Source organism: Polypterus senegalus, chromosome 3 (genome assembly GCF_016835505.1).
Source record: "Polypterus senegalus isolate Bchr_013 chromosome 3, ASM1683550v1, whole genome shotgun sequence".
Taxonomy (NCBI): Eukaryota; Metazoa; Chordata; class Cladistia; order Polypteriformes; family Polypteridae; genus Polypterus; species Polypterus senegalus.
The window spans coordinates 164834183-164847343 of record NC_053156.1 but is presented as its reverse complement, the minus strand read 5'-3'; the positions used below and the strand labels follow the sequence as shown (position 1 = coordinate 164847343).

Genomic DNA, 13161 nt, shown 5'->3' with positions numbered 1-13161 from the left:
AGCAAACAATCAAAAATCAATAGGGCTGTTCGGCTTTTAAGTATGCGAAGCACCGCCCGACAAAGCAGCTGCAAGGAAGGGAGCAATGTGAAGGTAGTCTTTCAGCATTTTTAGAGGAGTGTCCGTATCCTCTAGGCCAGTGTGTGAACAGCCCCTCTGCTCACACCCCCTCCGTCAAGAGTAAAGAATGTCAGAGAGAGTGAGAGAGACAGAGAAAAGCAAACAATCAAAAATCAATACGTGCTGTTCAGGATTTTAAGTATGCGAAGCACCACGTGGGAAGCATATCGTATTTCATTAAGGAGTTGTATTTAATACGTAATACATGCTCTGATTGGGTAGCTTCTCAGCCATCCGCCAATAGCATCCCTTGTATGAAATCAACTGGGCAAACCAACTGAGGAAGCATGTACCATAAATTAAAAGATCCATTGTCCGCCGAAATCTGTGAACCAGCGAAAAATCGGTGATATATATATTTAGATATGCTTACATATAAAATCCGCGATGGAGTGAAGCCGCAATAGTTGAAGTGCACTATAGCGAGGGATCACTGTATACAGTACACCTGACATCAATTAATGTGCCTCTGATTAAATTCAGATAAAATTTGGCTGTTTCAGTAGGATTATTCTGATATCCTATTGGTTGCAATATAATCCAAAAGCTATTGTCTGCAAAGAGCTTGTAAAACATGAATAAGATCTCATCATTGAAAGGTATCAATCAGGACAGGTGTACAAAAAAGTATCCAAAGTGTTAAACATCCCATGGAGCACAGTAAAGACAGTTATCAACAAGTGGAGAAAATATGGCTCAACAGAGAGTCTACCAAGATCAGGATATACCTCCAATATTCTTGAGAAAACAAGGAGAAAACTGGTCAGGGAGGCAACCAAGAGGGCAACAGCAACATTAAAGGAGTGGAGGATTTCCTGGCAATTAATGGTTATTTCCTACATGTGATAACAATCAGTTGTATTCTTCATAAACTATATTGCCAAAAGCATTGGGACGCCTGCCTTTACACACACATGAACTTTAATGACATCCCATTCTAAATACATAGGGCTTTAATATGGAGTTGGCAAAGCCCTTTGCAGCCTGAACAGCTTCAACTCTTCTAGGAAGGCTTTCCACAAGGTTTAGGAGTGTGTTTATGGGAATTTTTGACCATTCTTCCAGGAGAGCAGTTGTGAGGTCAGGCACTGATGTTGGATGAGAAGGCCTGGCTCGCAGTCAGCAGTCTCTGCTCATCCCAAAGGTGTCCTGTTGGGGGTTCTGTGCAGACCAGTCAAGTTCCTTCACACCAAACTTGCTCATCCATTTCTTTATAGACCTTACTTTGTGCAATGGGGCACAGTCATGTTGGAACAGGAAGGGGCCATCCCCAAACTGTTCCTACAAAGTTGGGAGCATGAAATTGCCCAAAATGGCTTTGTATGCTGAAGCATTAAGAATTCCTTTCACTGGAACCAAGAAGCTAAGCCCTGAAAAATAACCATGTACCACAATCTCCCCTCCACCTAACTTTACACTTGCCACAATGCAGTCAAGCAAGTACCGTTCTTCTGACAACCGCCAAACCTAAACTCGTCCATCAGATTGCCAGACAGAGAAGCGTGACTCGTCACTCCAGAGGACACGTTTCCTCTGCTGAAGAGTCCAGTGGCGGTGTGCTATACACCACTGCATCCGACACTTTGCATTGCACTTGGTGATGCAGCTGATCGACCATGGAAACCCATTCTGTGAAGTTCTCTTCACATTGTTCTTGAGCTAATCTGGAGGCCACACAAAGTGTTGAGGTCTGTAGCTATTGGCTCTGCAGAAAGTTGGTGACTTCTGCACACTGCATGCCTCAACATGTGCTATCCCCGCTCTATGATTTTACATGGCCTACCACTTTGTGGCTGAGTTGCTGTTGTTCCTATTTGCTTCCACTTTGTCATTATACCACTAACAGTTGACAGTTAGAATATTTAGTAGTGAGGAAATTTCATGAATGGACTTATTACACAGGTGGCATCCTATCATGGTACCATGCTTGAATTCACTGAGCTCCTGAGAGCGACCCATTCTTTGACCAATGTTTGTAGAAGCCATCTGCATTCCTAGTTGCTTGATTTTATACACCTGTGGCCATGGAAGTGATCGAAATTCAGTGATTTGGAGGGGTATCCCAATGCTTTTGGCAATATAGTGCACATCCGGGTTGTGGGGTATGGTAGCAAGATTAAAGTTTTTTTCTCACAAAGAAAAACATCCAAGCCCGGCTACTAATCTTTGCAAAAAGTTATACCCAGTCTCCCACAACCATGTGGAAAAATGTATCATGGTCTGATGAGACCAAGGTTGAACTATTTGGCCAAAATTACAGGAGGTAGCTTGGTGCAAAAATAACACAGCACATCATCAAATGCACACCATACCCACAGTAAAGCATGGCTAATGCAGCATCATGCTTTTGGGCTGCTTTTCTTTAGTACAGTAAGTTGCAAGGAGGGGCCACCATTCATTTGACTTATTTTTCCAGCACATTCACCAAGTGCTTGATCGGATTGAGATCTGGGGAATTTACAGGATAAGTCAACACCTTGAACTCTTTGTCACATTCCCAATAACCATTTTTTAACAATTTTTGCAGTGTGGCATGACGCATTGGGTGTAAGTGGTCTGTAACAATCTTTAGGTAGGTAACAACCACATAAATGCTAGGACTCAAGGTTTCCCAGTAGAACATCGACCAGAGTATCACACTATATCACTGCTGGCATGTCTTCTTCCTATAGTGCATCCTGCTGCCATGTCTTTCCTGCTTGCCATCTCTATTTACCATCATGTAAATTACTCACATGCACCTGGCCATCCATATGATCTACAAAAAAAAATATATCAGACCAGTCCACCCTTTTCCATTGGTCCATGGCACAGTTCTGACATGCACATGTCCATTGTAGATGATTTCAGCAGTGGACAAGGTTCAGCATGGGCATTCTGATTGGTGTGTCATAGTGACACCTTTCTCTCATGGCCAGCATTTAGTTTTTCAGCAATGTGTGCAACAGTAGTTCCTCACATGCATCAATGTACTTTGGGAGCTTACGGCACCAGCTGCCCTTCCTTAAACCACTTTTTGTAGGTACAAACCACTGCATAACAGGAACACTCCACAAGACCTGCCATTTTGGAGTCATCTAGCCATCACAATTTGGCCCTTATCAGAGGCGCTAAGATCCTTATGCTTGTCCATTTTTTCAGCTTCCAACACATCATTTTCATAAACTGACTGTTCACTTGATGCCTAATATATCCCATCCCTTGACAGGTGCCACTGTAATGAGATAATTAAAATTAAATTACTGTATTCACTTCTCCTGTCAGCAGCTTTTTTTTTTTTTTTTTTTTATTTATTTATTTATTAATTTTATTACAATCAATACATAGCAATCAAGTTTTAACAAAAAAAAGAATTATGCTAAGAACAGATCGATCCCCACCCTTGAGAGAGAGAGCAAGCCAAACGGTGTAAAATTTAAGGCTTTTAAAAATACCTAAATCAACAAATTCTATGTGCTTTATGAAATCATTTCAAAATATTACTGATTAGATCCTGCCATGTTTTGAAAAAAGTCTGCACAAATCCTCTAACTGAGTATTTGATTTTTTCCAATTTTAAATAATATAACACATCAGTTTCCCACTGACTTAAAAGAGGAGAGTTTGGGTTCTTCCAGTTTATCAGAATAAGTCTGCGTGCCAACAGTGTAGTGAATGCAATCACAGTTTGTTTGTCTTTCTCCACTTTAAGACCCTCTGGAAGAACCCCAAACACAGCTGATAATGGGTTAGGAGGGATTGTGAGTCCAAGACTGTCTGAGAGGTAATTAAAATTTTTGTCCAGAATAATGTTAATTTGGAGCAGGCCCAGAACATGTGACCTAGTGAGGCTGGGGCTTGGTTGCAACGTTCGCAGGTTGGATCATGCCCTGGAAACATTTTGGAGAGTTTTAGTCGAGACAGATGTGCTCGATATATAATTTTGAGTTGTATAATTGTATGCTTTGCGCATATGGAGCTTGAGTGAATTCTCTGCATTGCTACTTTCCACTCCTTTTCTGATATATTAATTGAGAGGTCATTTTCCCAGTGTCCTCTTGGATCTTTGAAAGGAAGGGATTGTAAAAGGATTTTATATATTGTAGAGATGGAGTCTAACTCCTTGAAATTGAGCAATAATTTTTCCAGCGTGGATGAGGGTGCAAGATGAGGAAAATCTGGAAGGTTCTGTTTAACAAAGTTCCTGATTTGAAGATAGTGAAAGAAATTTGTAGCTGGAATGTTAAATTTGGAACGTAATTGTTCATAGGATGCAAAGACGTTGTCTATATAAAGGTCTCTAAGCAAGTTAATTCCAAATTTTTTCCAGATATTAAAAACTGCATATGTTTGTGAGGGTTGAAAGAGGTGGTTCTTTTGCAGGGGTGCCACAGAAAGAAGCTTCTCCGTCTTAAAATGCTTTCTACATTGGTTCCAGATTCTAAGTGAGTGGAGCACGCTTTAATGCTGTGACTGATGGGTGCATATCTTAAAGATCTTAAAGGGCCACAATACTAATATCTCTACAAATTAATTTATTTTTCGTATAGCTTTTTCAGTTCCGGTTTCTTCCAATTTACCTGAAAAAAAATATTTTGTAAATAAGAATGAATACACAATAAAATATTTAAATTCTTAAACATAATTTAATCTTTAATGTCCCTCATTCATTTTTCTATATACATTTACTATGTTAAAGGATTATCTGTATTTGGACGAAATTAAGTGGTCAAAAAAATATTTTAAGCCTTATGAGCTTGCACTTTCTTGCTTGAATGAATAATAAATTATGACCCAGGTAAGCAACTTAAATTCCAGCCGCGCAAGATTATCAGAGAGCAGTCTAAATTGCACAAACAAACAAGCAAGAGAAAAGCAGTGTTTCGGTTTTATAAAATACAAATGTAAAGAAACGTTCCGATCACATTTGAAAATAACTTAAACATTGGCCATGTGTTGTACAACAGCTGTCAGTCAAATTATGTTACGCAATGATTTCTAACATAACTACTAACTTTATTTAACCACCAGTAGACTAGCGACTACAATTAATAAATTTGGGTAGGGGAATATGGGAGGAGTGCCCATCTTAGACATAGAATTACTGGACGCCACATGACCACCAGCATCGTACGTCAACGTCGCCACCATATTGCGAGTGGCACTGCTGTGGAGTGAAGTAATGGATAAAGGTGCCTCATGCATGTGCTGCTTGGGATTGTACAAACCGCTGTACGCTCCAAACCAGATCCCGGAGGATTTCATTTCATAGATAAGGCTGAACAATTGTTTTGGTTATATTTGGCCATTAGAAAATCTCGTTTTATAATCTTAGTACTCAATGTCACCTTACAATAAAATTAAACAACATTAGTAAAATTAAAACAAGAGAATGATAAGTCAAAAAACAATAATTAGCAAACAAACAAAGATAACTGGCAGTAACCGTGCAAAATTCACAATTGGTATGCCAGTTGTGGCATAAAATGTGTTATTGAATCAAGACGCTCGAGCTCCCATAGCACAGAGTCTGATGTGTGGTACAGAAAGGCGAGCTGCAGATGAGGATCTGAGTGAGCGAGAGGAGTGCAATTCTGTAGGAGATCAGTGAGGTTGTGGAGAGCTTTAAATGTTAAGAGCAGTATTTTGTATTGTATTCTGTAGTTAACAGGGAGCCAGTGAAGCTGAGAGAGAATAGGTGTAATATGTTCAGTGGATTTAGAACAGCAGGTTATTATCCTGGCAGCAGAATTTTGAAGAAGTCGTAAGCGATGGATAAGTTTTTTTGGGATGCCAGATAGAATAGCATTATAATAATCTATACGTGAGGTGACTCGGGCATTAACCAATACTTCAGTAGGCCTACTGTGTTGCGTAAGAACAGGACGAAGTCTGGAAATGTTTCGGAGATGGAAGAAGCCAGTCCAAGAAATGTCACTTATTTGGGTGGAATTATTTAATAATAATAATAATAATAATAATAATTATTATTATTATTATTATTATTATTATTATTATTATTTAATAATTGCCATTATTAGTGTATAAATTGATATACATAACTGCATTTAAACGATTCGCCAAAATCTCTTGTATGTTAACGATACTGTTTTAAAAGTTATTGTTTTTTCATCAGAAAACCCGGTTTCCACGTCTACCTGTATTAGTTTAAATGGCACTTTTGCCGCTCGCAATGTGTCGGACGCGCTGACGTATCGTATTGACTGGGGAACATAGTGAATGCGGCGTCTATCTATATATGTCTATGGTGCCAATCAATCATAGTTAGGGAACCAATACAGTACATGTACTTTTGCCAGTGACGTTTTATATTTTTACCGGAAGTGGATCGAAACTCTCCTATGGCAACAGCGTCTCACGCGTCTTCCGGTTTTTGGTTACCAGGAAACGGAGCCGTAGCGTTTTCTAACAAGTCTTGGAAATAGCAAATCATTTCTCTGATTCATATTGAATTTTCATTTTTTTATCTGTGTCATTTTTGGTGTCTACGATGTTTATTTACCTCAGTAAAAAGGTGAGTTTGCAGTCTGTTACGCAGTTTTACTTGGTTTTTAGCAAAGGCTCTACACCACTGGAAAATTTAACGGCGTGTTTTATGAACCCTTCATGAATGTTTACACATCGCTTGATTTTGCAGTTTAAAACAATTTTGCATGAATGGAAAATCGGGCAATATAACTTGAGACGGATGCGTAAGGCATTAAACAGTCTTTTTTAAACTCTTTAATCTTTACGAAGGCTTAATTTCCTACGATTTTAAGGGATGACTTCTATTTTATTGCAATAAGGAGTCATAGAATACTTGCATTTCTGTTGGAAACTAGAATGGTTTAACTGAGACTCATTCAGTAAAGCCGAGATGAAAACGTTCCCCTGCCTTGATCGCGATTGCCCATTTTTGCTTCAATTACAGCGCATGTATTTTTCTGTCAATCTTTGCCTGTTTGCACTTCTTCACATCATTCCGTTCTTTCTCCAAAACAAAGAGCTAAATGTGTCCTGTGTCCTACGGAGAATTGGTTATCCTGGAAATGATTTTGCGTTAGCAATACACTCCTTTTTTGTCACGATTAGGTACAGTGTACTGTATAATCCATCTTTTTAATTCGTAAGAATGTTCTCATGGGTAACAGTATCAAAAAAAACTTCAAATGAACAGTATAGAGCTACTAACATGAAATCCTTTCTGAATCCAGTATTCAGTCACAAAACATAACTAACTGCAACCTTACATGAAGTGACACAGTGAGCAATGCACAGACAGCAACTGGGTCTAATAGGATGTTCTTGGAACATGGAGGATATCCCTGCCAAAATAGGAAAAGGATGCCATCTCTTTGTAGAAAGTTCTTAACCCATGATATAAACCTGAATAAACCTGGCCAATGCAATGGTAGTGTTTACCCACTTTTCTCTGTTACTATTCAAAAATATTGTCTCTCATTTTTAAACTCTATTTATTTGATCATTTTAAAACTGTTTATTTCTTTCAAGTGTGTATAATCAGATAATCCCTTTTGGTAAGGGTGTAAGGTGTGAAAAATGGCAGTGCGTGGAAAACATCTGCTTTAGACACTGAGACACTTCAGGCTACACTCAGTCAGTTGCTAAGCTGAGATCTCAGCACAGGAGTTTTCACTTCACTTTAGCCATCAACATGGCTCGTTTGAACATTTGATACTACCACTAAGAGCAGCACCCACGGCAGCTCCATCTGTGCCTTTGCTTTAGGCTTTGGCATCAAACCACCCTTTAGGACTGACTGACCCATAGGCAACTGTTGTTCACATAGGACCCTGCTTTGCTGTGTTTTTAAACAAATCGGCATCTTTATGTGTGTATATATAAAAAGCAGTTTGCTCAGTTTGTGGACTTGAATTGCCTAAATTAGGTTTCATATAGTCTATGTACGTTATACTGTAAATTTGAGAAAGTTTCTTTTATATAAATCCTGTTTTGTTATCCTAAGAGACATATAACATAAAGAAAAACCTTAAAATAATCTTAGACTAGCCTGGTAAACTAAACTATGCGGAACTGGGTCTTCTATACAGAATCTGAGTAATATGCTGTGTGATTAAATACAATTCTTATTTTATAGCTAGCTACAGTATTAAAAGATGCATGAGTGCTGAAGCAGTTAAATCAGTCATAATATTTGATAATGAAGATTTGCATTTGTTTTTTGTAGGTAATATACCTGATATGGGTAGAATGGACAGCTTTAAATTTTAGATCATTCTTAAACAAAACTTAATGAAGAATCAGGTTGAACTAAATATGAGGTCATAGATCTGTACACTTGTAAATATGGAATACATTTTAGCAGTATGTCTATTTAACTGAGCTTTTTACCATATTTTTTCATCCTACAACTTGTTACATATTTGTACAGTTAGCACCCTAACATGTTAGGTAACTGAAAATAAGACTGCCTCACTTGATAAAATGAGACATTTGAAACCATTCCAAAATTTACCAAGGCAGAGCATAAACAATATAAATATGACTGTTATTTGTGTATATGTAAGTTGGCCAGGTTGAATAATTTTGTGTTATTTTCATTTTACTTTAAATGAAAACACCCCGTTTCTGTCCTGGTTGTAATTGTTTTATGGTTGCCTTTTCAGATTGCTATTCCTAACATTGCACGTCTAAGGTGTATTTCATGGAACAAAGAACAAGGTTTCATAGCATGTGGAGGAGATGATGGCCTCCTCAAAGTTCTTAAACAAGAAACCCACACAGGTATGTGTGATGTCTCTGTCTATTACTTTGAAGTGATTGATAGATAGAAAGAAAGTTTTTCATTTGGGAATTTAGCTTTTACAGAAGTAATAGAAATAAAGAAACTACAACCACTCTTGAACACATATAAGAATTACAAAAAAAAACTTTGACTTGGCTAATGATAAGAGAGCAGTCACAGTGAGCATTATAAAGGCATAATACTGTAGGTGTGAATTAGCCCAAGTAACGTTTCTTGACACAATTCTCTTGAATAATTTGTTGGCTTAAAGTAATCAGTGTTAGTATGTCTTAGAGCGGATGTGTAACATTGTTCATAATGGCCATTAGTTTTCTCTTCATTCACTCTTTAGCAGCTACGTCCAGCAGATGGAGAGTGTCTCCCATAACTGAGCCTACCTTTTTGACTAACTTGTTGAGCCACTCTTGAAGTGATGTTACAAGCCCAACAAAGTTTCGTGAAAAAACAATTATCACAGAGTTAATGCTTTAGCATGTCATCTTGTGTTTAATTTCCTTTTGGTGTTTACCAATCAAACTTCTGATTTCATCTATCTAGTATAAAAATCTAGAATTTATCAGATTAGATGAGACAAATCTACATGCTGTACAGGTGTTACACTTAGATGGCACCTCCACAAATGTACCTTTTAAGGGAAACAGCTTTTAAAGAAAAAGTGTAGCACCAAACATTTGTAATGGTAACAGTTAAAATTCCATGAAACTCATTCACATTGGTGGAGTCTTGTACTCAGATCCAAGAGGATGTGAATACTAACTTCACCCTACTCCACCTACATTTTTAGTTAAAATTTAGTAAAATAACGGTTTTATTCCTAATTTTCCTAAAAGCAATTCGTAGCCCATCTTTGTCAAAAGAAGAATAGTATTAAGACATTAACTATTGATGTAATTCTAATCTATTTATTGAGCAAAAGGTGACAAATTTATAACTAACAGTTTTTACAAGGAATGTAGCTCACCATACCAACTGTTACTTGTCCACTTGGTATCAGTTGTCTGTGAGGTCAGTGTTCCTCATCAAAAGAGATGAAGTATGATTGTAATTATTATGTTCACTAATTTCTGATTTTCTACTTATTTAATTTTTCAATCTAGAAGAGGCAAAACTGTTGCATCATAAGTTTTCAGTATTTGATTTATCATTTATAAAGGAAAATTTGCAATTCTGTCCTCTCTTTGAGTTGAAAATCGGACTTATTTCTCTTTCTGTACAGGCGCTCAGACTTAAACATTAAACTAAACTATGTACAGTATGTAAAACTTTACACCTGAAGTTTAACATATTTTCTAAATATTACCTGCTAATTTCATACCCCAGGAATTAGCAAAGAATTTTGCTGATTATGCATTACATCTAGGGAAATAAATATATGATAATGCAGGTGTGTGTCTCTATAAATAATTAAACCTAGTCTTTATTAATTGTTTAAACGCTTCAACAACAGCAACAACATTTATTTATATACATGTTTTTTTATACAAAATGTGTAGCTGAAAGTGCTTTACAAGATGTTAAAGGAAAAAAATACAATTATAAATCAAAAATAATATTTATATATAAATAAATAATGTAGAAAAATAACAAGGGTCATCATTAAATAGAAACGTATTTAATACAGATAAGAAAATAATTGAAAGAAATGACAGAGTCCTTAAGCATTAGTATTAACTAAACTCATTATTATGTCTCTAATAACAGTAAGCCTGATGCTGTGGTCAGATGGCCTAAAAACTCCATCTAGTGGGATGCTAGAGAAAATAAATGTCCAGCCTTACCAAGGCCAAAAGACCAGACAGCTCCTACTAGGCATACTGCAATATTTAAAAGAGCTAAAGTAGTTCATTATTGCTTTGATGCCAGCCAACCAGTGGCTAAGAGCATTACAGTAATCTACTTGTCTTAAAAACCAAAGCATGAATTAATTTTTCAGCATCTTGAGAAATGATTAATTGTCTAAATTTTGTAATCTCTCTATTATAATAAAATAATCCTGGGATGAGACGTGACTTTTTCAGAGAGATACTTTCACGTCCCACGAGTCAAGACTTTGTGCCAAGAGATTTAACCACGCCTGGGGCCGGAAGTAAAAGACATAGATTAGATGACAAAGTAGAACGTCGTAAAGAATTCAAAATCGTTGACGCAATACACATGCACAGCAGGTTAGAGATAATGAAAATGCTAAAATTCGAAAGTCTCAAAAAATGATAGTAAAGATCTCATTAGCGCAAACAAACTGAAATTATTACTCGGTGAAATAACGGAACAGCGAAAAGAGATCAAATATATTGTTTGGATTTAAACTTTACGTTGGAGACTTGTAGATCGTCTAATTCGTGTTGCCATCAGGGAAAAGCAGTGTTTCTTCCCAATGAAGAGGCATATCGGCGAGAATTAAAAGATTTGTTGTTTGGTGAAAGTGAAATCTACATATGCTAGCGGCAGAGACGCGAAGTGGATGGTGTGTAGCGCAGGTTGGGAAGGGGGTTGGCGAGTGAAGGCCCTTAGTGTTTAATAAAGGAAAACATTTAGCTTAAAGTTCAGATCTGAGTCCATAAAAATTCATACATACTTTACTTCTGGCTTAATATGTAAATCTAGATTACCAAGTTAAGTTCTAAGACCCTTGTTTTTTTCCTACACCATTCCATTTGCTAATTTAATTCTTACTGAATTTTGAATTTTCAGCATGCACGTTGTAATTTATGTTTGTCCTCTCATAAAATGTGTATATGAAATTTTCCTGAAAAATAGCATTAAATATAATGAGAACATGGATACTGTAATGTAGTCACACAGTACTCTGTGTGCCCTCAAAAAAGCACAAAACTGAATAACATTTTTTGAACTCTTGGTTTTAACCGGCTGCATTCAGGCAAACCAAGTGGTTTTACTTCATGAAGACACTACTTTGGGATTATAAATTCATTGAGAACATGTTGACCTAAACACTAATGCTGCAGCTTTGTATGCCAGACTGTTAGTTGCATTAGTTGGAATTCTGTGATGTAGCACAGGCTTTGTTACAGCAGTGCTGGATATATGAGAGATCTTTAATGCTGAATTCAAGCTGCAAGTCTCTAGGTAGCCTTTCAGCCTTTTGGCCAAATGGCCACATTTGCATATTTATTAATTTCTGTATTTGTTCTAATGTACTATATGGTAATTCCAGAAGTCTGAACACATTTTTTTCTACACTGATTAAAAAAAAGATGTTTGTCAGTCTTGTGTTGTTGTACACACATCATGCAAATAATTGCTGTCATGATACTAATATGGTACAATCTGAACTACCTATTAAGGTTACTATCACTATTTACTGTTGTTCATATAAACTTATAATTTATCTTAACTCTGCCTTCGTATCAAACCTTTGTCTATCTAAAAGAAAAATATTTATGTATGAATGTTAAGGCTGTTACCTCCTGTGCTATACCTTTCCAGCATCCTGTAGCACAGGCATGTCAACAGAAATCTATGCAGCCCACATGACAGATCCTAGTAAGCACTAAACTTGTACAAAATGATTACTATAGTTTATGATTGAATCATTCTGCATCTTTGGTGTTACTTGTTGACTTTTCTTATTTCCGCCTTCTGACAAAAGCACGTTTTCCCATGGCATTACTGTACCGGAAACGTCATCTGCTAGTATAGTTGCTCCTTGATACCCTAGGCATGACACTGACGAGCCTTGACCAAAGTTATTGAGTTGCAACGTCGCAAATGAAGTGCTAGGTTGCAGCAGCCTGGCAGGCTACACTACTGGCTGGGCTACTGAGACTGGCCACTGGGTAGAACTGACCATCACGAGTAGTAATAGCTTGCATATTTTCACGTAATGGAGTGGGAGATCGACAGGCGGATTGGTGCAGAGTCCGCAGTGATGCGGGCTCTGCATCGGCCTGTTCTGGTGAAAAAGGAGCTGAGCCGTAAGGCAAAGCTCTCAATTTATCGGTCAATCTACGTTCCTACCATCTCCTAGTTTTTAATGGTCATGAGCTGTGGGTAGTGACCAAAAGAACGAGATCGCGAATACAAGCAGCTGAAATGAGTTTCCTCCACAGGGTGTCTGGGCTTTCCCTTAAAAATAGGATGAAAAGCTCAGTCATCTGGGATTCACTCAGAGTAGGGCCAGTAAGTTGAGGTATCCAGGCCAGCTGCACCAGTTTCGAGGGAACAAGTATGTTAAACAAGAGACCATAGTCAATACACAGCAACATAACACTGGAATTTCACATATCATGATGTTCTAGGGCAATGTTTTG

General features: G+C 37.4%; 1 protein-coding gene across 2 annotated transcripts in view; it reads left to right on the top strand.

Annotated features, from left to right (window-relative positions):
* The first annotated feature begins 6507 nt into the window (after nt 1-6507).
* wdr35 (WD repeat domain 35) overlaps nt 6508-13161 on the top strand; it is an 89426-nt gene continuing 82772 nt past the window's right edge. For both annotated transcript variants that reach the window (XM_039748176.1, XM_039748175.1), the window contains exons 1-2: nt 6508-6634; nt 8751-8868. In XM_039748176.1, coding sequence (XP_039604110.1) covers nt 6611-6634; nt 8751-8868 — 142 coding nt within the window. In that variant the 5' untranslated portion in view covers nt 6508-6610. The remainder of the gene's footprint in view (nt 6635-8750; nt 8869-13161) is intronic.